Here is a 27,973-nt window from a genome sequence, read left to right on the forward strand (position 1 = left end):
AGGGAGGAAGTGGGATCCCACGCGGAACGGTGCATTAGGTGCGCATGCGCGCCCGATTGGGTGGGGTCTTTGGTGTACACAGGAGATATTCAGTTGTGTGTGTGTGTGTGTGTGTGTGTGTGTGTTACAGCACCTGTTAATAACTGTAGGTGTTTTATTATCATGTTAGTTTTTGCCCGGATAATGTTAGTAACTGTAGGTGTTTGTTATATTGTTAAATTTTGCTTTTGTAAAGTTATTTACCATTTGATTTCATGTTAAGGTGGAATGTTAATTACTGATGATAAATTACAGTTTATTGTTAATTATTTAATGATAAATCATGGTTTAATATTAATTATTAATGATAAATCAAAGATTTTATCATTCTGCAGTGGATCATATTTCAAAGAAGGCGTTCGTTTACCTGCCTAAGACCTTGGAAATATAGATTTATTGATGATAAAATAAAAAAACTGCCCATAGGAAATATGAATTTATTAATGATAAAATGATAAAATTGTACATAATATTTTGTTATAGGCTGACTGCAAAAATAAACCCGTTTTATTGAGGATTTTTCACCAAACATTTCAGCTTTTCCACCAAGCACCCCCTGTCAGTGTTTTATAATAATAATAATAATAATAATAATAATAATAATAATAATAATAATAATAATAATAATAATAATAATAATAATAAGTACATTTGGTTGACAGCTTAATAAGCCTTGAAAATGTAAATTTATTGATTATTTAAATTCCAAAACCACCTTTTTGATAAATGAAATTGTCCCCTAAATTGAATTAGCATCCCAAAATCAGACTCCAGAATCAGACTCCAGAGGTGGATTCCAGAATTATATTCCAGAATTAGCCCCTAGAATTACATTTTGACTTCAGAATTAGCCTCCTCAACTAGGCTCCAGAACTAGCCTCCAGAATTAGACTCCAGTATTAGATTCCAGTATTAGCCTCCAGAATTAGTTTCCAGAATGATCCTCCAGAACTGGATTCTTGTGTTAGCCTCCAGAATTAGATTCCAGTATTAGATTCCAGAATTAGATTCCAGAATTAGATTCCAGAATTAGTTTTCAGAATTAGCCTCCAGAATTAGTTTCTAGAATTAGCCTCAAGAATTAGTTTCCAGAATTATCCTCCAGAACTAGCCTCCAGAATTAGACTTCAGTTTTAGCTTCCAGAATTATCCCCCAAAAACCTTCCATTGATTTCCGCGAGGAACAAAACACAATGGACAACAGAATACAATGACGACACGTGACCTCAGGTGACCTCAAATTGCAGTCACGTGTCCTGGGAAGAATGTCGTAAGCCCTCTTTCAGATCCTGATGGGTGTATGTACAGTAAATCCTTCTGTGGGGGGGGGAGGGGTCCTACGCATTCAGGAGTGTATAAAGGATAATGGTGGGATCCATTTTCAAAAGGAGAGACTTAGGAAGCTTTTTTTGTTTTTGTTTTTATTTTTTATTTATTTTTTTATAATTTGTTTCTAATCTATCTATCTATTTCGATATTTAAATTGAGTGGGAACAAAAACAAAATTTTAAAATTATATTTAGGATTCTCTTGTGACAACACCTCTTTCTCTCTCTCTCTCTCTCTCTCTCTCTCTCTCTCTCTCTCTCTCTCTCTCTCTCTCTGAAGAAGTAAAACAAAAATATTACTATGAAAATAGAATGACTGAACAGGTAATGTTCTGCCTCCCTCTCTCTCTCTCTCTCTCTCTCTCTCTCTCTCTCTCTCTCTCTCTCTCTCTCAGCGAAAGCACTAAAAGCCTCTGTACCAACACCGCAAATCCTTCGACCCAAAAAGACTGCACAAAAAAAGCAACAATAAAACTGAACAAATCCGGATTTGGGCCAAAATCTCCCAAAAGCGGTAATCCTTCCTTTCAGAAACAAAACCTTCCCAAAAAAATCCCCCCCAAAAAATCGCTTACAGGGGGATTTACCATATATGGCAAAAATGATTCTGGGTGACGCGTTGATTAGCAGTTCAGTAAGTGAAGGTGAAGTTATATATATAAAGTTATGAGGGTGCCAGGATGGGGAAGGTGTCGAGATTTCTTGGAAAGATGCTGAAGAACTTTTAGGTAAGAAGGTATATATAAGGATTGCATTAGTGAGTCGTATAAAGATTTTGAGATATATATTTGTATTATGTATATATACATATATATTATATATATTATATATAAAAACAATATTTCTTAATAAGGACTTTTGCAAATACACCCTTATATTCAAGCAGTCAGTCAATCATCAATCACCATCGGCAACTCATCAATCTGTTTGATGCTTGTCAATTGCATGATGAGTTGCCAATGAGATATTGCGTGTGTGTTTGTGTGTGTATGTGTGTGTGTGTGTGTGTTTGAGTACGTGCGTGCGCGCAAGCAGAGCTTTCTGTCATCAATCCCCCAGCTTGGTATACAAAATCTAAAGTCTTTAGTGAACCTATACTTAAACTGATTGTGTGTATGTGTGCGTGTGTATGTGTGGGTGTATTTGTGTGTGAGACTGTGTTCAATCATCAATCTTTCCTCTCTCTCTCTGCGTCTCTCTCTGCTCTCAAGCTCTCTCTTCCCCTTCATCAATCACCCCCTCAATCTCCCACCACTTTCTCTCTCTCTCTCTCTCTCTGTAATCCTTCAATTTCTATTATATACATATGTATACATATATATATATATAATTATATACATATGTATATACATATATATAAATATATACATATATATACACATATACATATATATACACACATCTATATATATACCAACTCAACTGGGAGTAACAGGTGTTTAAGATCGTTTTCGCTCACGTGCTGAAAATCAATGTCATCGAGTGTCTTTCATTTTCACTACCTACACCCCCTCCCCCTTGCCCTCCCCCCCACCCCACCCCACCCCACCCCTTCGAAAGCGTGAAGGAAGGTGTGAGGAGGACACTTTGAAACGAGAGAGAGAGAGAGAGAGAGAGAGAGAGAGAGAGAGAGAGAGAGAGAGAGAGAGAGAGAGAGAGAGAATACTAGTTTCTAGCTCCTTAAGTCAATCTTTTTTTAAATTCTCACTTTTCTTGGAGAGAGAGAGAGAGAGAGAGAGAGAGAGAGAGAGAGAGAGAGAGAGAGAGATAGGCAGGGAGGAAGATAAAGGGTAGGGAGAGAGAGAGAAAAAATATGAAAAAAGAACAAAAAGAAAGGAAATAAATATAAAAATAAAAATAAAGATTAAAAAAGAAAATAAATTAAGATTAAAAAATAGAATAAGTATAAAATAAGAATAAAGAAAAAATAAATATGAAAAAATAAAATTAAAAAAGAAAGTAAATAAATATGAAAATAAAAATAAAGATTAAAAAAGAAAATAAATATGAAAATAAAAAAATAAAGATTTAAAGATCAAGTAAATGAATATGAAAATAAAAATAAAAACTAAAAAATACAATAAACAAAAATAAAAGTAAAGACTAAAAAAGAAAGAAAATAAATATGAAAAGAAAAATAAAGATTTAAAAATAAAATAAATATAAAAGCTAAAATAAAAATAAGAATGAAATAAAAATAGAAATAAAGATAAAAAATAAAAAAAATAAAAAAAATTAAATATGAAAATAAAAAATAAAGATTCAAAACAAAGCAACATCACCGTCACCCTGTCAGAAACGTGATTCAGACTCGGGGAAATGTCATGAAGATTATTGTTGCATCCGACAAATAAGTATTATTTTTCTCTGTACACACAAATAAAAAAGTCCTTTCTCTCTCTCTCTCTCTCCCTCTCACCTGTCCGACGCGTGCCTACAGAGGTCGCCTCTACAAAGGTCACGTGCGTGCTTGGCGTGACCTCTCTCTCTCTCTCTCTCTCTGGTGTACTATGATATTTTACCATCTTCCCTATCATGCTGTTTGGTTCTCTCTCTCTCTCTCTCTCTCTCTCTCTCTCTCTCTCTCTCTCTCTCTCTCTCTCTCTCTCTAAAACAAACAAACAGAATCAGAAATCGAGAGAGAGAGAGAGAGAGAGAGAGAGAGAGAGAGAGAGAGAGAGAGAGAGAGAGAGAGAAAGAGAGAGACCAAAGCTTAGACACAGGAATAATCATTTTGTTATCGCCAGAAAAGAAAAAAATACGCTATGTATCGATTACTTTGTTACGATACAAAGCATCGTAACAATTTATGCGTATCGTAACAAAGGGTTACGAGGTCGCCAACCTGTCTGGAATTCGACCTTGGTCACAAAAGGTCAAACAAAAACAAAAATAATTGAAAAACAGGAAGTCGATATTGAGAGAGAGAAAATTGAATTTGAAAATTGACAGGTTATAAAAATGGAGATTTTGGGGTCAAGGGAATAACGCCTTGCGATTCGATCTTCAAGTGAAACTTACAGGAACAGGAAATTCCCAAAATGGGAATCCGGAATCAGGAATTTCAGGAATTTGGAATTCTTATCAAATTCCAGTTGCATCAAAAGAAAGCATATGAGGTTTTGTGTGGGGTGAATAGAAGGAAATAAACATTAATCTGTTGATACAATTGTATGAAACATAACACAGAAAGATAGGAAGAGGGAGTAATGACAGTGTGATTGACCGAGGTGTGTAAGGTACTTCTGGATGAAGGAAAGGTTCCACAGAAATGGGTGAGGAGAATGAGTTTTTACTTTGTCAAGTATTTGTTATTGAATAATTATGCGGAAAATTTGGAAGCAGATGAAAAAAAGTCTCTCTCTCTCTCTCTCTCTCTCTCTCTCTCTCTCTCTCTCTCTCTCTCTCTCTCTCACACACACACACATACATATATACCATTTTAACGTTTCCATTCTCCTCCATGACAGGATAAACCTATCTCTCTCTCTCTCTCTCTCTCTCAAACACAAACACAGGAATATACTGTACACCTTTCTTGTCCTCGCTCTCCAAGACAGGATAAGTCTCTCTCTCTCTCTCTCTCTCTCTCTCTCTCTCTCTCTCTCTCTCTCTCTCTCTCTCTCTCTCTCTCAAACACAAACACAGGAGTATACACCTTTCTTGTCCTTGCTCCCCAAGACAGGATAAGTCTAAGTCTCTCTCTCTCTCTCTCTCTCTCTCTCTCTCTCTCTCTCTCTCTCTCTCTCTCCAGAGCAAGGAGAGAGTGACATCCCGTCACAAGGACTTACTTTAAATTCCATCCCAAATCTTGTTGGAAATTCAGGACACAAGTCCGGGACTTGACCTGACTTGACTGACAGACTTCCAGGAAGTAACTAGTTGGGTTGCGGAGGCTTTAAATAAAAAAAAAAAGGTCACCTTCGGGAGATTGAGGAGTCACGTGGAGGGGTGGAGGGGGGGGTTTCCCCCCTCCCGGGAGGCGTGGCGGGAGTAGGTGCGACAAGGTCGCAGGATGGAGTGATTATAATAATAATAATAATAATAATAATAATAATAATAATAATAATAATATATATATATATATATATATACATTTATATATTTCACACAAACTTCCAAATACTTTATTTTTTCCCATCACAGTCTCTCTCTCTCTCTCTCTCTCTCTCTCTCTCTACAGGAAAGTAATGAAGCTAAGAAGATTCTCTCTCTCTCCCTCTCTCTCTCTCTCTCTCTCTCTCTCAAGAGCACTCAGACACAATTCCCCACAAATTCCAGTACCTAATAGTACCTATAAATGTTTCTCTCTCTCTCTCTCTCTCTCTCTCTCTCTCTCTCTCTCTCTCTCTCTCTCTCTCTTCTATCCAACCCGATATTCCATTACAGATAACAAAACAACGCTAGAAAAACACGAGCAACAGGAAATTAAACAGTTTTTTTTTGAGTCTGGAATACAAAAATAATAATGGATTGGTAACCTTTGCGTAGTGGGGAGGTGGGGAAGTGGCTGGAATGGGAATGGGAATTTCATTTCCTATTCCAGATAAGGAATATTAGGAATTGATTCCAACCATTCCTTTTCTGAACGCGTACTGGTCTTAAGTACAAGGGAAGACGCCATCTCCGAGAGAGAGAGAGAGAGAGAGAGAGAGAGAGAGAGAGAGAGAGAGAGAGAGAGAGAGAGAGAGAGGTTTTGCATCTTTGAGCACTGGGGAGTTTGGCTGAGTTGCTAATACACAATGATAATATATATATATATATATATATATATATATATATATATATATATATATATATATATATATATATATATATATATATATATATATATATATATATATATATATATATATATATATATATATATATATATATATTATATAAGGAGAATAAAAGAAATTTAACAGGGAGGTGTAAATGGTTAAATGCACTCCTGACCAAACTGTGTAATGTACATCAGGCTCACGGAAAGATTCCATGAGAAATTGTTGAATAGAATCATTTTAACCTGAAACTCTCTCTCTCTCTCTCTCTCTCTCTCTCTCTCTCTCTCTCTCTCTCTCTCGTCCAATATCACCTGCCTAGCATCTGCTGGTGGCGATGACGTCACAGCGCCGCTAAGGTATGCAGGTGTGTACATGTGGGCTAGCACCTGTGTCTCACAAACACTCACACACACACACATACACCTGTCAGACAGCTGTTTACTCCATATAGAGTCAGTTTATGCGCCGCTGTTGAGAACTGTGGAACTTTTTTGACATCTGTTGCGACAGTTGCTTATATAATGGCGGGTGGGGGTGGGCCAAAGTTAGACTCCCAAAATGATTTGTTTATGAATTAAGTATTTGTCGCGATAATTGATGATTTGATGAATTAATGAGTTTTAATATTTTAAAGTAAATAGATAAATAAAATAAAAAAGTTTATATATATATATATATATATATATATATATATATATATATATATATATATATATATATATATATATATATATATATATATATATATATATATATATATACATGTATAACATATGTATGTATACACACACATACATATATACAGTATATACATTATAGATATATAAATATATATATATATATATATATATATATATATATATATATATATATATATATATATAATATTACCATTTCTATATATACACTTCTCCCGTCACGAATATAGAGAGAGAGAGAGAGAGAGAGAGAGAGAGAGAGAGAGAGAGAGAGAGAGAGAGACTCTGAAAAGTAGACGACAATTTTTGTCGCTTAATCGCCGTCTGTCGTAATTGTCGCCGTTTCCCATCACGAGCGATTTCCAAAGAGTGTGGCAATTTCACACGGCAATTATCGTCGCTTACCAGAGAGAGAGAGAGGGTGAAAAGACGTGAAATCTTTTTCACCTGGCGTGGAGATCAACTTCACACAGAAGTTTGGGAAAGTTCTTGAGAAGTTGTTTGAAGAAGGACCTTTGAGAGAGAGAGAGAGAGAGAGAGAGAGAGAGAGAGAGAGAGAGAGAGAGAGAGAGAGAGAGAGAGAGAGAGAAGGGAGAAGGAAATATTTTGATAATACGAAGAGGAATATTGGACAGAAATGGCTTGTGAGATTAAGCCAGTACACTTGTAAATATTTATGTAAATAAGTAAATATTTATATAAATCAATATCTATATAAATACACAAACATATAAATAATGTATATATATATTTAATGCATGCATTTATAACTAAAACAAAAAAATCATCTTAAAACTTACAAAATGAAATATCAAGTCGAAAAGACCTCCTGAATTCACGCAACAGAATGACAGGAGGAAGTATTACATAAATAAGTAAATATTTATATATACAAATCAAAATTAATATTAAAAACAAATAAATGAATAAATAAACAATATATATATACATATATAACGTGCGTATGTCGTATTAAAACCACAAAATAAACCTGAAACTTGCAAAAATGAAAAAAATCACGTCGAGAAGACCTGAAATCCTGCAACAGAATCACGAGAAGAAGAAGCGCCGCGATCGCAATGTAAACAAACTCACGAGAACTCAAAGTATTAGATTACGCCCCCCAGACAACAACAGGAGAGCGAAACAACTTCAGCGAGCCCGAGACGTTGTTTTCCCACGACCGTCTCAAACGTCTATTCTCGTCTATTGAATAGAGCGTTCTATTGAAGGGCTTCGAGGAAAGGTTATAAATAGAAGTTTAAGAGGGAATAATGTTTCACTTTTTTTCGTTTTGCTCACGTCATCATCTTCATGAGAAGGGGTCTGAACTGTTGGGTAAGAAGGTGTCTTTACCTTGGTACGTGGGAGAGAGAGAGAGAGAGAGAGAGAGAGAGAGAGAGAGAGAGAGAGAGAGAGAGAGAGAGAGAGAGAGAGAGAGACTAATACACCACAAAAATCCTAGAGAAATACTCATATATAATGATTAAAATATATATATATAATATATATATATATATATATATATATATATATATATATATATATATATATATATATATATATATATATATAAAGAGCTACTGATTAGTCAATAGAAAGAGATACATACTGAGAGAGAGAGAGAGAGAGAGAGAGAGAGAGAGAGAGAGAGAGAGAGAGAGAGAGAGAGAGAGAGAGAGAGCCCAATACACCATAAATACCATAGAGAGAATGCTCACAACTGATTAAGATAACAAAGAATATATATATATATATATATATATATATATATATATATATATATATATATATATATATATATATATATATATATGGATATATCCTCACACCCTCCCCATCTTCTTAAATAATAAAATTACTCTCTTTTTACGTTCAAAAATTACGTTCAAGAGTTCAGATGTACCGGCTTAATTGAACGCTCAGAACCAATCGTTTAATTACAGACGTTTTTCCTTTATCTTCGCGCGCAGGCGCACAAATGAAAGTTCCGTTTCGAAGAGACTCTCTCTCTCTCTCTCTCTCTCTCTCTCTCTCTCTATAGCAATTTAAGCCAATTTTCAGGGAAAATCGTGATTTTGTTAGTTCTCTCTCTCTCTCTCTCTCTCTCTCTCTCTCTCTCTCTCTCTCTCTCTCTCTCTCTCTCTATAGCAATTTAAGCCAATTTTCAGGGAAAATCGTGATTTTGTTAGTTCTCTCTCTCTCTCTCTCTCTCTCTCTCTCTCCAATTCCTTAACAGTTTAAGCTAATTTTCTAGGGAAAATCAATCCTGATTAAGCGCCCCCCTCTCTCTCTCTCTCTCTCTCTCTCTCTCTCTCTCTCTCTCTCTCTCTCCAATTCCTTAACAGTTTAATCTAATTTTCTAAGTAAAATCAACCCTGATTCAGTGAATTCTCTCTCTCTCTACAATTCCTTAACAGTTTAACCTAATTTTCTGGGAAAAATCAACCCTGATTCAGTGAATTCTCTCTCTCTCTCTCTCTCTCTCTCTCTCTCTCTCTCTCAGCCACAGGGTCTAAACCACCCTGGGTAAACAACTTTCAAGAAAGTTCTAAGAGACTCTCAAAAATTTAGAAATTTAATCCAGTCATGAGATTTTCTTCCCGATCAAGAGTTTGAATCACACGGTCCAGATTGACAAGAGCATTCCAGTCAATTGGTTTTGCTAAAGGTTCCCAAAATCAGTTTCATGGACACGTTGACGAATGTTTTTGCCAAAGGAGGTGCGGGTTTTTTTTGTTTTCTGTAAAAGAAACTGTTGTGCAGGCTTTGTCTGAACGTCCGCGCTTTTTTCTGGCCGCACTTTATTCTGTCGGCAATTTTTTTTTCTGTCTGCACTTTTTTCTGTCCGCACTTTTTTCTGTCTGCACCTTTTTCTGTTTGCACTTTTTTTGTCTGCACTTTTTTCTGTCTGCACTTTTTTCTGTCTGCACATTTTTCTGTCAGCACTTTTTTCTGTCCGCACTTTTTTCTGTCCACACTTTTTTCTGTCCACACTTTTTTCTGTCCACACTTTTTTCTGTCTATGCTTTTTTTGTCCGCACTTTTTTCTGTCCGCACTTTTTTCCGTCCGCACTTTTTCTGTCCGCACTTTTTTTCTGTCCGCACTTATTATGTCCCCACTTTTTTCTGTCCGCACTTTTTCTGTCCGCCCTCGGATCTTAAAAACTGCTGAGGCTAGAGGGCTGCAAATTGGTATGTTGATCATCCACCCTCCAATCATCAAACATACCAAATTGCAACCCTCTAGCCTAGGTAGTTTTATTTTATTTAAAGTTAAATTTAGCCATGATCGTGTGTGTGTTTTTTTCTCTAGAAAGTAATTTTGTTTTTTTAAAGCAGGTTGCCTAAGGAGTGTGTTTTTTTCTGCTAGAGAGCAGGTTTTTTAACTTTATTTATTGCAAGGTTGCCAAAATCAGTTTCACGCCCTCGCAGATAAAAGTTTGCTGAAAGGAGTGTGTTTTTTTTTCTCTCTCTCTAGAAAGTAGCTTTGTTCTTTTGAAGCAGGTTGCCGAAGGAGTGTGTGTTTTTTCCTTAGAAAGTGGGTTTCTTAAGTTTCTTTATTGCAAGATTGCCAAAATCAGTTTCACGCCTTCACAGAAAACAAGTTTGCCAAAAAGAGTGTGTTTTTTTCTAGAAAGTAAGCTTGTTTTTTTAAACAGGTTGCCTAAATGTATGTTTTTTCTGCTAGGAAGTCTGTTTTTTTTTTTTTTTATTGCAAGGTTGCCAAAATCAGTTTCATGCCCTCGCAGATAAAAGTTTGCCAAACGAATGTGTGTTTTTTTTTCTCTAGAAAGTGAGTTGATTGCTTGTTTTTCAAGTTTACCTATTGCAATTTTAATCCCAAAAGCTCCCAATTTGCTTTCTGAGATTCTGGTGTGTTTTTTCCTCTAGAAAGTAAGCTTTTTTAAAAATTTATTTACGGCAATTTTACTCCAAAAACTCCCAGCTTACTCTCTCAGACTTTTGTGTGTTTTTTCCTCTAGAAAACCAGTTTTTTAAAGTTTATATATTGCTATTTTGTTCCAAAAAACTCCTTATTTACTTTCTGAGACTCTGGTGATTGAATCCGGTGTCTGAAAAGCTATCAGTCACCTCAATAACGGGAGCCTAAGGTGTGAAAACTAAAGTTCACAGAATTTCACACCTTCTCAGACAAAAGTTTGCCAAACATGTGCAGTTTTTCTCTGCTAGAAAGTCGATTTTTTAGGTTAATTTGTAGCAATTTCACTCCCAAAAACTTCCTATTTACTCTCTGAGATTCTGGTGATTGCATCCGAGTCTAAAACGGCATCAGTCACCTCAATAACACAACAACACCTAGCCCAGGAATCTGAAAACTAAAGTCAGAGGCACCCAGTGTTTATTTTCTCAAGAAAGTCGATTTTTTAGGGTCAATTTATAATAATTTAACTCCCAAAAACACCTTATTTACTCTCTGAGATTCTGGTGATTGAATCCTAGGTCTAAAACGCCTTCAGTCACCGTCAATAACACGAGTTACAAGATCGAAAACGAAAGTCAGAGGCACTCTGGAGCAGCCTCCAGCTGTTGGGAAAACAAAAATGCTGGGCGTGACGTCACGGCATTCGTCGATTTCACCCGGGAAGTATATAAGGGGGAGAGTCCCGTTCTGTTTCTGGCACAACTGTTACGGTTCTTCTACAGCCAACATCATCCTTCTATAGCAGCAGCTTTTGTGTCTGTGTGTTTGTGCGTGTGCTTGTGCACTCCATGGCTCTGAGATTGGTGAGTTTTATTGGGGGGAGGTTTAGGGGGAAAATGGGAGTGTTTTTCTCAGTGGGTTTTCACTCTGAGAGTGAAAGTTGTCAGTGGTTTTGTGAAGAAGTAATGTGTGATTTGTGGCTTATGGAGAAGTTAGACCTGTAGTTCTGTAAATACATTTCACTCCACCTCAATCTACACATTTTATGAACGTGTGTATATGTACACATGCAATCTACACCTACATATACACACAAATACACTTTTGCTACACCCACAGACTTATGGAGAAATCAGACCTATAGTTCTGTACATACATTTCACTCCATCTCAATCTACACATTTTATGAATGTGTCTATATACACATGCAATCTACACCTACACGCACATACACTCTTGCTACACCCACTATGCAGAGATAGTAGATTAATGAAGCTTTCAGTTCTATTTTGAGAAGTCAGAGTGACTTATAATTCTTCCTCAAAAATATGGAAAATCCCTTTGACCTTCAACATTTACGTAATAATACTTTAAATTGAGAAAAAAAAACAAATTAATCCCCTTTTCTCAAAATGCATTAATTCGATGTAAATCTTAAAGATAATCATATGCTTTTGAAAGACTTAAAATAAATCATTTGTTACCTTAAAACTTGGAGTATATATATATCTCACATTTCGTCAAGGCTTTCAAACCAGCTTCTCTGTTTTCTAAAATATCAAGAAAGTCACATAATTCACTAAAGAAAAGTTCTGTAAACGCGAAAGTGTAGAGAAAGTTGAGCTACATATTAGAGAGACAATATTATATGTAAAATTACACGAAGCTTAACTTTCTAACGCCCTAGACCTATAAAATAAGTGATGCATTTTATATAAATAAATAACAAAGCCTAGCTTAATTCCCCAACTTTCTATAGCTTTCTAGAGAACGAAAGTCACATAAGTCATACAAGGAAAAATATAAAGAAAGTCAAGTTACCTGTTAAAGAAACAATTTTTATATATAGAAACACGAAGCCTAATTTATTATTTCTCTAGACCTATACAGCCAGTGACACATATGAAAAATAAATAACGAAGCCTAGTTAGCTCCCTGACTTTCTAACTTTCTAGAAAGCGAATCAGTGATGTATTTTATATGAAAATAAAAGAGATAACACGAAGCCTAGCTTAGATCTCAAGCTTTCCAACTCCCTAGACCTAGAGCACCAACGCAGCTAATGACCCACTTTATATGCAAAAAAATAAAGCCTTGCTAGTTCCCTAACTTTCTAGAAAGCGAAGCAGTAACTTAGTTTGTATAAAAATAAAGATAAAAACAGCCCAAACTCTCTCTCTCTCTCTCTCTCTCTCTCTCTCTCTCTCTCTCTCGCTATTCAAGAGCTCGCTTAGTTAAGCAAAACGCATCAACCAGCCTGCTATTAGACCCATAACGCTTTTAAAAGCCAGCCATATACTTTTTAAAAGCGAGCCATAATTCATGCAAAAAGGCTCATTGGGAAGTCTATTTAAATATTTAAGTGTTCGCCGTTGGGAAATCCGAAACAATGTATGTGAAAATATATAAAGTGGTCGCCATGATGAAGCTTTTGTTGACGTGATGGCAGAAATGTGGCGCAGGATTTGTGAAACTAATATCGTGTTTATAAAATGCTTTTTTTTTTTTTCTATTGTCGTTTTGGAGGTTGTATGTGTATAGATAACTCGCTTATTTAATGGGGAATGTGTACATACACCTAAATATGAATATATATACGTATATACACTCATAACACACGAAAACGTACATAAACATACACAGGTGCCTTGAACAATTCAAACGCACTTTTGAGTGAATTAACAAAGCACAATTTAAGATAATATACACATACACAAACATCGCACACAGCAGCTACTCATACACAAACATCTCCTTCCCTTCGGGAATGCATACATACACCCAAATACGTATATACACATACATACACAGGAATACGTACATAAACATACACACAATACGAAGCTCACAAGAGTGAACTGATAAACTCTAGTTTAGGTTTACATACACAGACATCACATACAGTTACACAAACATCTCCTCCCCTTCTCCCTCTTCCCCACCAATAGGAGGAGAAATTCCCCCCACCAAAATCCCCCCCCTCCCCTCTCCCTCCTCCTCCTCCTCCCCACCAAAGGGGGGAGGAGAAAGTTATGTACACACACAGAGATCTTCGCCTGAGGAGAGCTCGGAGAAGATGGCTTCTCTCTTCCTTAGAAGTGAAAGTCTCTCTCATTATTTTCTCTTTCCTCGAGGCGAAGAGATGATGGAGAAGGTGATGGAGATGATGATGGAGATGATGATGGAGAAGATGATGGAGAAGAAAGAGTGGATGATTGATGGAGAATCTGTTAATGAAGTTACTTAACATTTTATCAGTTGTGGCTCAGTGGGGTAGTTTTTCTTAGGCCTATGTCACTTATTTGTTCATAGGAGAGAGAGAGAGAGAGAGAGAGAGAGAGAGAGAGAGAGAGAGAGAGAGAGAGAGAGAGAGAGAGAGAGGTCAATCTATTTCACAAAAGGTACAACTAACACTAGAGCATATTGGATCAGCCTACTCTCTCTCTCTCTCTCTCTCTCTCTCTCTCTCTCTCTCTCTCTCACTGTGTGGAAACTCTCTCTCTCTCTCTCTCTCTCTCTCTCTCTCTCACCGTATCTTTCTCTCTCCCTTCTACAGGTACTCCTGCTGGCCCTAGCGGCCTTGGCCGTAGAGGCCAGACCGCGGTACATAGCCATCCCCCTTCAGGACATCAGGCTGGTAAGGCACACCAGATCAGTTCCATCTTCTGAGCCTTCTGCTGCGCCTGCTCCTTCTTATATAGCCGCTGTTCCTGTAGTAGGAACCGTGAGGGAAGGGCGCTACGCCCCTGCTCCTTACAAGCAACCTGGCCTTCTACAGCAGCGGGAAGAGAGACAAGAGAGGGAGGGGGGGAGAGCATCGGCCTACAGCCCTCGCCTTCGTCAGGAGGGAAGATCTAGCCAGCAGAGGACCCCCGTCTATTCGCGCCTTCAGGAGAGGGTGGGGCAAGCCAGCCAGCCGAGAGCCCCTGTTTACGGCTTCCTCCAGGAGGGACAAGCCAGCGAGAGGGTTCCTGTCTACTCCCAACCGCAATCCGCTTACGAAGAAGGCATCGACGAAGACGTCCTCCTACCCAACGGCTCCGACAGGTACGAGAGGCAAGCAGGGCACCATGGAGGAGGGTATGGAGGAGGGAATGATCACGTCGACTACGGCGCCTACACGGGCGGCTACGGCGCCTTCGGGTGGTACTCCGACCACCCCGTCTGTATCAATTGCGGGTATCACCGCAGGCGCTGAAGAAGAAGAAGAAGAAGAAGAAGGGAAGGGTATAAGTTGATGCCTTTGACTGATCCTTGAAATGTCTTTGCCCTGGGCAGTGTTGGGGGGGCGCCGCTCCCTGTTTCGGTTGGCACGAAGTCCGAAAAATTAGACTCACTCAAAAAGTACAAAAATTAGAATCATCTTAAAAATTTAGACACCTTAAAAGTCTAAAAACTAGACTTGCCTCAGAAATTGGACTCACTCAAAGTCCAAAGATTAGACTCACCCAAAAAATCCCTCAATTAGACTCACCCAAAAAAGTCCAAAGATTAGACTCACCCAAAAAGTCCAAGAATTGGACTCAACCAAAAAATTAGACTCACTCAAAAAAATCCAAAAATTAGACTCACGCAAAAAATTGGACTCATCCAAAAAGTCCCAAAATTATTCACCCAAAAATTAGATTCACCCAAAAAGTCCTAAAACTAGACCCACCCAAATTGGGAAGAATTCATTGGTATTTACTGTAATATTTCCAGTACATTTCTTATAAGGACAAGTAAGCCACCCTTAGACCTATGTCAATGTTTTAATTAATATTTATTAATTCCCAAACGTCATATCAATTCCCCAAAATCACCAGGGACAATCCCCCTTCCCCTTTTCAACCCCTAAGTCACCCCCCTTAACCCCTACACCCAACCCCTCCCCCCAAAATACAGCAAGGAGTGGCCCCCCCATCTGCCCACTACAATATTCATCAAATCTAGTCTTTTGCACCTTAGTTGTAATGTTTTTGTTTCCTAACTTTTTTTTTCACTTTATATCCAAAGTTGTTAATAAAAATTGTTGCTTTTTGTATGATGTTGTTTTATTTAACATGCGTTGTGTTTTTCATAGGTGTTGTTTCTTCGTATTTAAAAACATCGATTATTTTTCATTGCAATTCGTATCGGTAAGTTGAACGTTCTTTACGAAAAAAACAAAAAAAAAACTACCACGTAATGCTGACTCGTATATGAAACCATATCTAATAATGAATATTTTCTCAATTATTAAAATTAAATATTATTTGTTGTCTATAAAGTGTTATAGATACTACAAAAAAATCTATAATACTTTTAAAAATACTTAGCGAACAGTTTCTATTACCAACTGTGATTTCATAACAACCTTCAAAATCGAACAGAAATAAATGAAAAAATGGAGTTTATTTATTATTAAAATTTAAAATTAATCTATAATAAAATTATATACAATATAAATTATTTATTTTCTAATTTTTATAATAAATAATGCCAAAAAAACATAAATTATGTAAATAAATAAGGCCAAAAGGTTTCCGGAATGTGGCAACACTGCTCAGATGTAAACAAAAGGACGGTCCCAATGGCAGCAGGACGCAGCGTTCTCGTCATTCAAAGCGACTGGCACGACTCTCTCAGGTGAATTATATCCCAATTAAACGACTGGAAATCGCAGGTCAATCGCTTTAAATCATCGTAGGTTTAATTTGGAGGGTTAAAGGTAGACGGGACAGGCCTGTACAGGTTAATTGCGAGGTCCTTTCACAGGTGCTCGGGAGCCCAATGTAGCATACCTTTATTAGGACGTCGTATACAGTTGTTTATTTCGTTTATGTTTCTTTCGTTTTTAAGGAGAATATTTAATATTTATGGATGGGATTTCGTTTGGGTGATTAAGTTAAAAGAATGTTTATTAGCCTGTTGTCCTCGTACGGGTGTAGTGTCGTCAGTGCACCTCGCTCTGTGCACCGTAGGCATTACTTATCCTAAGGTTCCTTCCTGAGTTCATTCGGTCCGTAGCCGCAGCCTCTTTCATCCTTCATGCTACACCTCCAATCATATTCTCATAATCCCATGCTGCTTTCCTCAGCCCTCCCCTAACAATTGTTTCTACACCATTTTCATCCCTGAATGACCTCTTTGATCCAAGCGCCTGGCCCTTTGCCTAAAGTATATGTTCCAATTCCAACACCTCTGAAACTGGGGAGAGTGAAGAACCAGGGGACAGGTTCAGCATACAAAAACAAACCCAACCTTTCTTAGAATGCTATATTCTGATCTAACCAGACTTTACCTTCCTAACCTCACTTAGGGCGCCATTTCCTGACCTGGTCAGTGGGCTTGCCCCCCCCAGACCCCTTCAAGTAACACTCAACATCAGGAACATGGACTGTTTCTGTTTAGAGGTAGTGTTAGAGCATGGTGCCGTCATTATGCAAACTACCCTTGAAATTATGTAAAAATCCAAGTGTAACCTAACCTAAATTTAGTAACATGCTTAAATCAATGATTTATGTACACCACTCCTATGTTCAGCAAACTAATAAGATAAAATATGCATTCGAACAAGGATGTATCTTAACCTAATCTCTCCTAGGGCATAGTGTGCCCTAACCTGGTTGTAGGGCTTCATCCCCCTTGGGACCCTTGACAGATACCCTTGACATCACTCAGTGTAGGAGGCGACAATGTTGAAATAACTTACAGTATTTTGATTAGGCTGAGCTATTGGTTGAAGTATTACACAGTAAAATTTGAGATAATTGTTTGCAATAATGTATAAAGAATGGTAATCTTAACACAACATATTATGAAAGATTTGTGAAATGCATGGAAAATGACTTTTAATTATGGAATCTAACTTTATCCTCATGTTTCACAGAGGAGTGTCCTTGTATTTGATTTACACAATTTTAAATATTTCAGAATCTCAATTAAATTAATAAACTTTTATTTATCAACTTTCAGTTATGTAATTTGTGTATGGGTCTCTTTTTTTACCAGATATTGTCTCCTATTGTAATGTTTGAAAATACACCATTAAACTAGCAGTCAGTTTTATTTGCAGGGACAATGACAGTACGGCCTGGATCTTAAGAAAACCCCTCGGAGGTAAAGCTGAATATGGCAAAGTTGGAGGCAGCACATCTGATGGTATTTTCACCGTTCAGTCTCGAACAGAAAGGACTGTATCTGTAACCCACAATTCAACAGGGCTGACTACTATTTTCATTGCTCCTGTTGCTGTGTTTGGTGGTCTTCATTCCAAAAGTGTGAGTAGTTTTATGTTCTGACATATTGGCACACCCTAATTTTTTTTTTAATTTTAATAAGTGGTATCTCTTCTCTCTGTATTTCCCTTTATTTCCCCTTACATCATGCTAATGAAAACCATATTCTTTGGAAGCTTGAATTTCAAGTCAATGGCCCCTGTAGACTTGTTCCATATGAATAGGTTTCATATACTGAATAACAATAATAATTATGCAATGAATGATATCATATCAAATGCACAAAAATACATATGTTCTTATCTAGTACAAGCTCAGATGAATTCCATTCTCTGCATTGCAGGCTGATTTCACAAAATGTATATTTAATGATAGTATTATAAGATACTGTAGTACTATTTACTGCACTGTAATACTGATGATGAAAAAATTGGTCACACAGGTTATTTGAAAGATTAGAAGAAAATGAGACATTTCCAGGAATATAACAAGGTTAAGGATGTTTAAAGAATTTGTTGTTTCATTTTACATTGATGTGTACATATGTTAAGAATATTGGAGACCTTGAGATTATTCATATGCTGTTGCACCATACTTATTACTTTCTTTTACAGGTAATCTGTCTTGATGTAGCAAATGGAGGCCTCGGAATATCGGTATGCACAGACAACAAGCTCGTTGTTTGGGAGACAGAGACTGGAGTTGTACGAGTAGGTAATCCTTGTATAAAGGCTGTGATCAAGTAAATTATAAACTATGTTTGAAAATGGTCATAATATTTTCTGCACATCTGCAGGTCATAATTCTCTAACTCCAGTAGCATGAATAATTGATATGATTTTAATTTGTAATATCCAGAGTTTTGTGAGAATAAGGTGAAGTATGCTGTAACTGTCACTTTGTAGTATTTCCTTTCAATGTACTTCTGTACTTTTTAGTGTATTCTTAAAGAGACTTGGTGAAATATGTAAGTTGTTAAGTTATTCCAGTGAAATGCTTCTTCTTGATATCCTGTTAAATAGGCAGGCAGTGCTTATGTGAATACCACCACCTAGAATGTTTTTAGAATATCTTTATTGTGTTGCTTTTTCAGGTTGCAGTATTCTTTAAAATTTCAACTATTTTTAGGAACTTTTCCACCATATTACTAAGTTTGGTAGTGTATAAGTGGCTTTTTTTTACAAGTTTGTGTGTCTCTTTTGCTGCCGAACATCTTTAACTTTATGCTGCTCCATTTTGTTTGTAATAACATTAAATTTTTCAACAGAGATCTCTTGAAGGCCACCTGTTCGATGTCTACACTTGCTGTCTCTTTCCTTCGGGCATCGTTGTATTGTCTGGGGGCGGAGACATGCAAATGCGTATCTGGGATGCTGCAACTGGGTCGTGCCCCGTTGTCCTCAAGGGCCATACTTCTGCAGTCCTTGACACTGCCATAGTCGACCGTGGAAAAAACATTATTTCTGTGAGCAAGTAAGTATGTCAAGTCTTATGTATTAACAGAGATGGCATTCTGGATTTACCAGTGACATATGTTGTCGTTGTAACTTGAAGAATACATCAGTCAGTAACTGGGTATTGAATCTTGATGGTCAGTTTAGATCAAGCCAGCCTGGGCTCTTATGGAAAGGTGTGAAATGGTAAAAGAGCCTGGGGTGCAGACTTCTGGACTTGGTCCTGCAAGAAGAGACATTTTGGAATCTTGTTTGAAGATTGGTTTTATCCCTTGGATGCTGTCCATCTTTTGACACAAAGGGCTTGCCCAAAGGACTTGTTCTCAGTTGACAGATGAAAACTGGATTATAGTAAAAATGGTCAACAGGTTGGACATGCAAGTGGGAAGAGACCAAAGAAATTGGATGAATTATAGAATTCACTGTTCATTGTGATATTTCCCTATGGCAGAATATATCTATGAAAAAGATTTATACTCATCCTTTGGCTATTGTCCTAAGAAGCTTGTGTCATATACATCAGCACAGTGTTTGAATAATGTCTTACTGTAGATTATATTCACTGACTGGATATGATTGTTCCAAGATGTTGGTACCCATATTGTACAGAGAATATTTACAGTGACAGCAAATTTTCTGTTACTAAAGGGCTTTGCAAAGCATATAGTCTTTCTCATTTATGACTTGTTAATGTCTGAAAGACTATGCAAGAAGATTAATCCCAAGAAGTTAGCATTGTATCCATATCTTTACAAATCCCTGTGAGGGGACAGTACTATTAGTGCACACTACTGTATATGCATTACTATCGATTGTTTTCAGCGTCACTTAAGCCTCTAGCTCTACCAGCATTTTTTCAGCCTTTTACTGTACCTCCATTCCTGCTTCCTTTCTTCTATCTTGCTGTCCAACCACTCCAACTCCATTTTTTCCACTGCCTTAAGTGCTGAATGGCTGAAAGTGTGCCAATGCTTGGCCCTATAGCCTAATTTTCAAATCAAAAGCAGCTTTGGCAGTGAAGGAGTTCTTGTTCTGGTTTATTGGACAACAAAGTGCCTCAGGAGAATGTGAATACCACAGATTTTTTCAATGATAGTAGGAGGAATTAATCAGACAGTGAGTTTAAAAATAGGTCAAATCACAAATCTAAAAACACTTAGCCCATTTTGATAGCTCCAGTTCTGGTTGAATCACAAAAAGTGCATTTATTCATGAAAATTAGCTACAGTAAGTCACTAATGGGTGAATTTTCGAATGATGGCTATATGTTCCACAGAGAAACCAGAAGCCATGAGAACTTTCATCAGTTTAAAAACCACAAATGCTGGAGTTCTGGTTGAATCTATCTAGAAGACTTGTTTCATCAACAAGACACTGTCAGAAGACTTATTGAATTTATGTTATTGTTTGATAGTTCTTGAGCCACTGGTAATCAATGTGCTGGTGGAGTTCTATCTTGAAAAGGAGTGTATATGGGATGAACAGATGCACTATTTTCAGTGATGGTTAGGAACATAACCACCATTGCTAGGATAAAGATTGAGCATCTTATTAATTAGCCTTTTCTGAACATAAAGTATGGAGCTTTGATTACCATCCAGGTGTTTGTGTGTTCATAGTTAATGCATGCAGACTAAGTAGTCTATTTCCCCAGGCTTTCAGGCTTTAATGGGACATGTCCTCTGCCTCTTTTACAGCAAGATATGCAGAAAGCAGTGTGTGTGTAGATTTTTACAAAAACTTATCCAAAGGTGACCCTCACAACTCCCAAGAAGAAATTTAGTTTGGGGAGAAGGGTCAGTTGTACCAGGTAGAACACTCAGCCTTGGCAAAGCTTTGCAGTCTCCAAAAGCTTTCTTTTTTTTTGGAGTTACCTGCTAAATCTATGAGTCTGTGCCTTGGTGGTCCCAGTAAACTAGTGTACACAGTGAGAGTGTTAGTACATGTGCTTTTGGGTCACTCAGGGAGTAGCCAGATAGTCCCAAAGTTAGTACTGGGTAGCCTTTCTCTTTCTAGATGGTGAGCCCTTGTCGTATTAGTTGATTAAGACCTTTGTTAAAAGCATTGTAGGTTAGGAAACACCTGAATATATTTGTCTTAGAGTAAGAATTTCTTCATCGCAGATTTATATCATAAACAGTAATATTATTACAAGGTAACCCAACAATACCGCAGATCGGTATTCAGGGACATGACCCAAACATCTCAAAACTAAAACTGCCAAATGTTCATGGAAAACCTCTTTTTATTCTTTTGCCTGCATACTATTTCCGTCTTGATTCTACTACAGTAATTAAAATATCTGCTGTGAATTACAGAGATGGCACTGCAAGACTTTGGAACTGTGGCTCGGCCAAGTGCATCGACACGTTGCTGTCGGCAGAGTCTACCATCAATTGCTGTGCCATCACCGACGTAACTGGCCTTATGGAATTGGCGACGCCAATGGAAGATCCTGGTGAGTCAGTACAGTATATTTAAGTACAAAGTGTGGTAATGTTACTTCCTAAATATATATCTTACTATTTTGCCATATTTAACCAAAATGTTTTATAAGATTTGAAAAATTGTTTTATTGCAGTTGGACCTCTCTTTTATGGGCACTCTTTGGATCTAGCCTGTCCACTAAGTGTCAGATTTCATTAACTGGCAAAGGCCTACCAGGCTAGCCTAGGCTATGATCCTTCAAACCTCTAGACTTAACTTGACAAACTGTTTGAATTCACTGTAGGACTTTTATCCAGTATTCAATGATTGTTTTGATGCTTAGCCTGAAATATAATGCCTTAAATTAAGGAACACTGCTCTCTGAAATACAAATCATGGTCAGATCCTACATAGCATTTATCATTCAGTTTAAAACTGTTACCTGTTCCTTATCTCTGCTAAGCATGAGTGACCTTCAAACCGAGAAAGGAGAGACTAGTAGCCTAGAAGTTAACCTTTCACCTTTGCATACAGAATTCTTGACATTTATTCTTTTCATTGTCACAATTGTTGAGTGGCCATCAGATGTAAAATAATCAAAGTTTGACTGAAATAATTAAGTCACGACAGAAAGTTAACTTGACTGATGTCACTAGATTTTGTTCACTTTTCTTTTACAAAATCTTAACTTGGCTCTTGTTATAGGTGAATTAGAACATTGCACAGCCGGGAAGTTACTCCTCGCGGGCTGTGAAGACGGGAAGGTCTACGTTGTGGGAGTAGAAAGCCGCACTGTCCTCTGCTCGTTTCCACTGAAGGAGAACGTACTGTCTTGTTGCTGGGCCACACCTACGATAGGTGTAGTGGGCCTCAGCGACGGCCAACTGGTAATCATTGATGCTCTGGTTAGTATTATTTCGACCGTAAATTAACGTCAACCTGTTCAAGACATATAATTGTTATTCTGCAGCATAATTCTAGTTATTGTTGCTTCGTGTAAGTGTTTTTGTGAATTTGTTGTTAGGTGGTGGCCTGAAGACATTTCTTTCTTTGTTGAATGCTGTTAAGCTCAGTGAAAAAGGAATGCCTATTAGATTTTGAATTGCATTACCACTAGTGTACCAATACAGGGCCAAGTGGTGAGAGAGACTGGCCCCAGTCTGGGCACCCAAAAAAGATAGCAAAGTATTCATTGCCACACACTGTGGGAATTGGTTAATTCCTTACTCTCATTTGGTGTCATTAAACATTTTAAAAAATGAGACCAAGTCAACATTGGATGTATCATCAGAGCGATGATTTGTATGTGTTGATGATGATTATCATCTGAGAGACATCTTTTGATGGCCCATTCTACCCCATATTCTCTCCAGTCTGAACTGTTCTTGCTAATTAAGATAATCCTTTAATGGACAATTTTATCAATGATGGAGTTGGCACAGTTCCCATGAGACAGTCTGCCTGCTTGTAAATAGTACCTGAAAAACTTTTCGAAGTCATGCCTTACTCAATGAAGAAGGAAGTGAGTTTCCAAAAAGCTTCAGTGGATTATAATTACCACCACATCTTCAGTACCCTGCTTTTTCATCTTATTCTGATTTAATGGTGTTAAAATTTCACTGTTTAGACCAAAGACCAAACAAACCGTTGCCCGGAAATTGTAACTGAGGTTCTAAAGTGTCGAGTTTGGTTTTTCCTCCCTAGGCATGCTATCATAACATCTTGATGGTTTTTTATTCAACTACAGGATCTAGACATGAGGATAAGGAATATTCACTTTCAGAGTTTTGGTTAAAGGGCAAAATAAGGTTACTCTTTCCAATTGTTTCAGATCAGCCTTGGGGCTGGTGTACGACTTGTAAATCACTCTTGCCTCTTGCAAGGGTTGTAGCTCCATTGTCTGAAGGAAAATTATTCAAAATATTTTCTCTTTTTGAATGATGATAATCTCTCGCCTTTGTCACCAGAAGTCATTTGTAAGAGTAAAAACTCATCGTTCACTTGCTCATGTCCACCATTGTCAGATTTTACACACTCGCTGGAATCCTGTTCAGTCTCCGCATTTAACTCAGGAATGCCTTACACATTTGCAATTGTCTGACAGTGATTTGCCTCTCAGTTTCAGAAGAATTGTTCTTGAGTCGTGTTGCATTTTGTTAGTTTCCGTTTCAGTATGATGAATTATGTTGCCTCTTCTTTTTGCAGCTTTTTCTAGACTTTCTGTTCATCTTATTGGTCTTCCATTTTAATTCCTTTCAGAAAATGGCTTCAGATGTATTAACTTTTGCAGTGTGTTTGTCTGTCCCACTATTGCGATAATAATAATAGCAGAGGCTATAACTATGGAGAATTAATGATGACATAAAATAAAAAATATAAATGTGGAAATGTTATGATGATATTAAAATTAAAAAATCCAGAATATAATGTAATAGTTTCTGCAGGTTACTTTACAATAATTTTAAATCTTAGTTTCCTTGGTATAAGTTTAAGTTTGGAAACACTTAACTCCCTCACTGAACTCTGTGGCATTGCATTTCAGGCATCTTCAAAGCGCCCCCTAAGCCACGACAGTGCCTCGTCGGTCGAGAGCCTCGCCGCTTACAAAGGAGGGGTGCTGGCCGGAAGGCGCGATGGACTGTGCCAGTTCTACCACCTCGACGGAACCAGTCCCTACCAGCTGACCGGTTCCGACTGTGATCCGATCTACAAGATCTCCTACGACAGCAACAACATATACACGGCCTGTCGAGACGGGATGGTCAGAAAGTACAGAGTGAGGGACCTGAATGTCTAGGTAGTGCAGTTGCGTGTGACGATACACATTTTAAGACTTGTGCACACTTTGGCTCACACTCGTCGCTAAGGAGGAACACCAAAGATCGTAAGGGTTTTGTGTGCTGTGCCCTCAAATGAGTCATTGGAGATTTTGATAAAGGTTTCCACGTTCTGCTTGCTGAAAGACCTCAGCATAAACGACCTTCGGAGGTATAAACTAGACCCCGTAGTTTTTAAAAATGCCCTTAAATTATCCTCAGTAAGTCAGTAAATGAATATTTTCCTTTATGTGCAAATCTAATTGGGAAATATATAAGTTATATAAGATGTTTTGATACTCTGGTAGATTTGTATAGTTATTGGCAGCAAGAACATTTTAAAATGCTCATTGTTTATGCAAAAAATCAGTCGTTGTTCATTGGTACTGATTACAAACTACTGCATCTATTCAGTAATTTACCCAAGTGAATAGACATTGCACCTTACCAACAGATAATTGATCAATGCATAAGAATACATTTTGTGTGTCTTTTACACAGGTAAATTAAAAGACTGGTCTTGGAACCAGATGATTTCTCAGCTTGAAGTTCTGTATGCAGTACATTTTGCAGAATGTATTTATTTTGTCACATACAGGACACAGGTTGATCCACATCCAACTCACAGTTTAATATCAAAGTTTGCAACTGGAGATAAAACTTTGAGCTCTTCATCACAACTTTTTTGTAATTTAGCGTAATTTCTGTCACTTCGTACAGGAAGAAGTAGGTTGTGGAGTTGGGCGTTTTTGTTTTTCTTTAGTATGTTTTTCATCGCTTCTGTTTCATAATGTCTCAGAGTTTGGCTCACTCTCTTATTGTGCGTATTAATAAGCAGATCAGGTTTTTCAAAGGTGTACATCATTCGTCTGCAAACATTTCCTTTAAATTCCAGTTGGGTAATATCTCTACATCAGATCAGATACTTGGTGTGAATGGTAGAGTTAATGCTGGCAATATGGAAATAATAAACCATAAATTGGCAGTATTGAAAAGGGTGATAGAGAAGAATAGAGGTAATACCGCTCTCAATTATATTCACAGTTTGCGATTCAGTGTTCATGCAACTATTTCAGGAATCTTGGCTTTGTAACCAAAGCCTGGATGGTAAATTATAATTGCGTTAGACTCAAGGTATACAGAATTATCACGTATGGTTTCAGTCGTACACAACTTGCCTCTGGACAATCGGTAGTGAAAGGTTATAGAAAATTGGTTAAAAATGTTGAGAGAAGATTTAGCAACTAATATGATTTGGAGTTTTGTTACACAAGTTCCAAATATGCAGTGTGAGATTTGTACCTGTTTAGATTATATTTACAGATTAAAAGTCTTATATTTTGTAGGGCATTGTGACTGTACAGGTCAATCATCTTCTCTTTACAAGCTGTCTCTAAAACCATTGTACAATTAAGGAGACACCACAGTTAATAATGTATAATTATACTTCAAAGACAATTGAGTTTAAAAATGTGTTCAGAAGGATGCTTTTGATGAGATGACAATTTCAAAATAACGTACTCGTAAGTGTTCGATAACCACGCTAGCTCGAATTCGAGTCGAAGTGTAACTTCTGGGTAATCATGAAGGCTGTGACTTATATAGTAAAAAATAAAATGTGTATTTGCATTTGAAGGCGTGTCTTACTTGGTCCCCACGTTTGTGTCACTTTTGTGTCAAATAGAATTTTGATGTTTTGATGTAGAGTTATTTTAAGAATGACAGTAGTGTAAGAGAGGGTCAAAACAGTATGTTTCAAATCTAGTGATGTTATGGATTGTCCTGAAAATAGGTGGAAGGGACCTTCTTCAATTCTGCATACCTCAGTAGGGCCAGTGATGAGAGATGCTGGCTTGGATGGTCTTGATGATAGCTAGTTTAAACATGGAATTTTTCTGCAGTTAGACTATCATTTGTTACAAAAAAATATATGGCTATGTATTGCATTACTGTTTAGAGTGTCCATTTTGGCTGTTGTTATATTTAGAAAAAAATTAACTCAGAACCATCTTCAGGTTGGTCCACATACCCGGTTCTCAGTGTTTAAATTCAAATTTTTGTTGTAAACATCAGCATTTTAACAAAATTTAAATAAATTTGTTGGAGTAATGCTGTCAGTTGCTAAGAACCAATTGGTTCTTAGCCATAAAATAAGTCTAATGCAATTCATGGCCAGCCCTAAGAGCTGTTAATCAGCTATGGACTGACAAAACTGCTATATTAACTTTTCAACATTTTCAACATGTGCAGTTAATTGGAAAATGGAACTGTTCATTTTGAACTTGAATTTTGTGATGTTGATACAGCACCCTGACTTCAATAACTTTTTAAACTAACACTTATCATTACAGCCCTGTTTTAATGTTTTTCTATTTTGTGGTAACTGGAGCAACATTTTGACGTTACTCTTGCAACGTCGACAAATTTTTGTATTTCAGTATTCTGCCGAATATTTCTTAACAAGTTGTCGTATTCTCAAAGCCCAGACAGATTTTACAAGTCTTTGCTATACTTTTTCTCCAAGATTTCACTGGCCCGGTGATACGATCCTGTTTCTGTGGGCTCTCATGCTTTCTGGAGTTGTGGTATGTATGTTATGCATTCTGGATAGCAATTTCTTATGATTGCATGTCAAGATCCTTCTTGTTTTTACAGCCGGACTTGAATGCCACCTTGAATACCAATATTCACTAAGAAATTTGTAGATGAGGGTACCAGGGAAATCTTTAATTCATTCCTTTTGCTGGAGTCATGTTTATTGCAGAAAGCCTCCCATCTTGATAGGTCTGTGACAAGATTATGCATTATTATTCAATCTGTTTTTCAGTCCCTTCAGTACCTTAATGGATGCGTACAGTCTTGATAAATTCTCACCACAAATGTGTCTAGCGGAGAGCTGTACATGGTAGTGACTTCATGAGATTTCCTAAGCATAAAAATGTTTGACCAAAAATATAGAAACTCGCTTTTATATTCTACACGAGCAAAGGCCCATTGCAGAAGTATAAAGGTTTTGCTGGATGCTTTCTTGTACTGGTTATTTTACAGAGATAAACAGCAGTCTGATAAATAAGAGGTAATGGAGATAATGATTTGATCTTCATAACACTGGAATCAATCCTTAAGGGGCTTTTTTCTCTCTTTCATTCCATTTGGTCCATTTTCAACCGAGCTGTTTTGCTTCTTGGACATAGTCATGCTTCAATTTGACCCTTCAGTAGACTGTATCCTCACACCTTCCCATGAGGGTATAAATGTGAATGTGAATAAGGAATCTAGATGAACTATTTAATGATCATTGAATATTTGGATCGACTCACAAGTAATATTAATGCAGAAAGTGTTCTTGGGAAGGCA

The 27,973-nt window shown here is 37.2% G+C and overlaps 2 protein-coding genes and 1 long non-coding RNA gene across 3 annotated transcripts in view; 2 read left to right on the plus strand and 1 right to left on the minus strand.

Annotated features, from left to right (window-relative positions):
• LOC136852885 (uncharacterized) overlaps positions 1-27,973 on the minus strand; it is a 422,752-nt gene that overhangs the window by 135,418 nt on the left and 259,361 nt on the right. The window lies entirely within an intron of this gene.
• Positions 11,455-15,743, plus strand: LOC136852876 (uncharacterized). Its single transcript, XM_067127782.1, has 2 exons — positions 11,455-11,583; positions 14,277-15,743. The coding sequence occupies exons 1-2, from the start codon at positions 11,569-11,571 to the stop codon at positions 14,916-14,918; spliced, it is 657 nt and encodes a 218-aa protein (XP_066983883.1). The 5' UTR covers positions 11,455-11,568; the 3' UTR covers positions 14,919-15,743.
• LOC136852877 (proteasomal ATPase-associated factor 1-like) lies at positions 16,251-26,251 on the plus strand. The gene is made up of 7 exons (XM_067127783.1): positions 16,251-16,327; positions 17,757-17,961; positions 18,534-18,629; positions 19,187-19,392; positions 21,692-21,831; positions 22,506-22,705; positions 24,343-26,251. The coding sequence occupies exons 1-7, from the start codon at positions 16,272-16,274 to the stop codon at positions 24,595-24,597; spliced, it is 1,158 nt and encodes a 385-aa protein (XP_066983884.1). The 5' UTR covers positions 16,251-16,271; the 3' UTR covers positions 24,598-26,251.

Source organism: Macrobrachium rosenbergii, chromosome 26, assembly GCF_040412425.1.
Source record: "Macrobrachium rosenbergii isolate ZJJX-2024 chromosome 26, ASM4041242v1, whole genome shotgun sequence".
NCBI classification, from domain to species: domain Eukaryota; kingdom Metazoa; phylum Arthropoda; class Malacostraca; order Decapoda; family Palaemonidae; genus Macrobrachium; species Macrobrachium rosenbergii.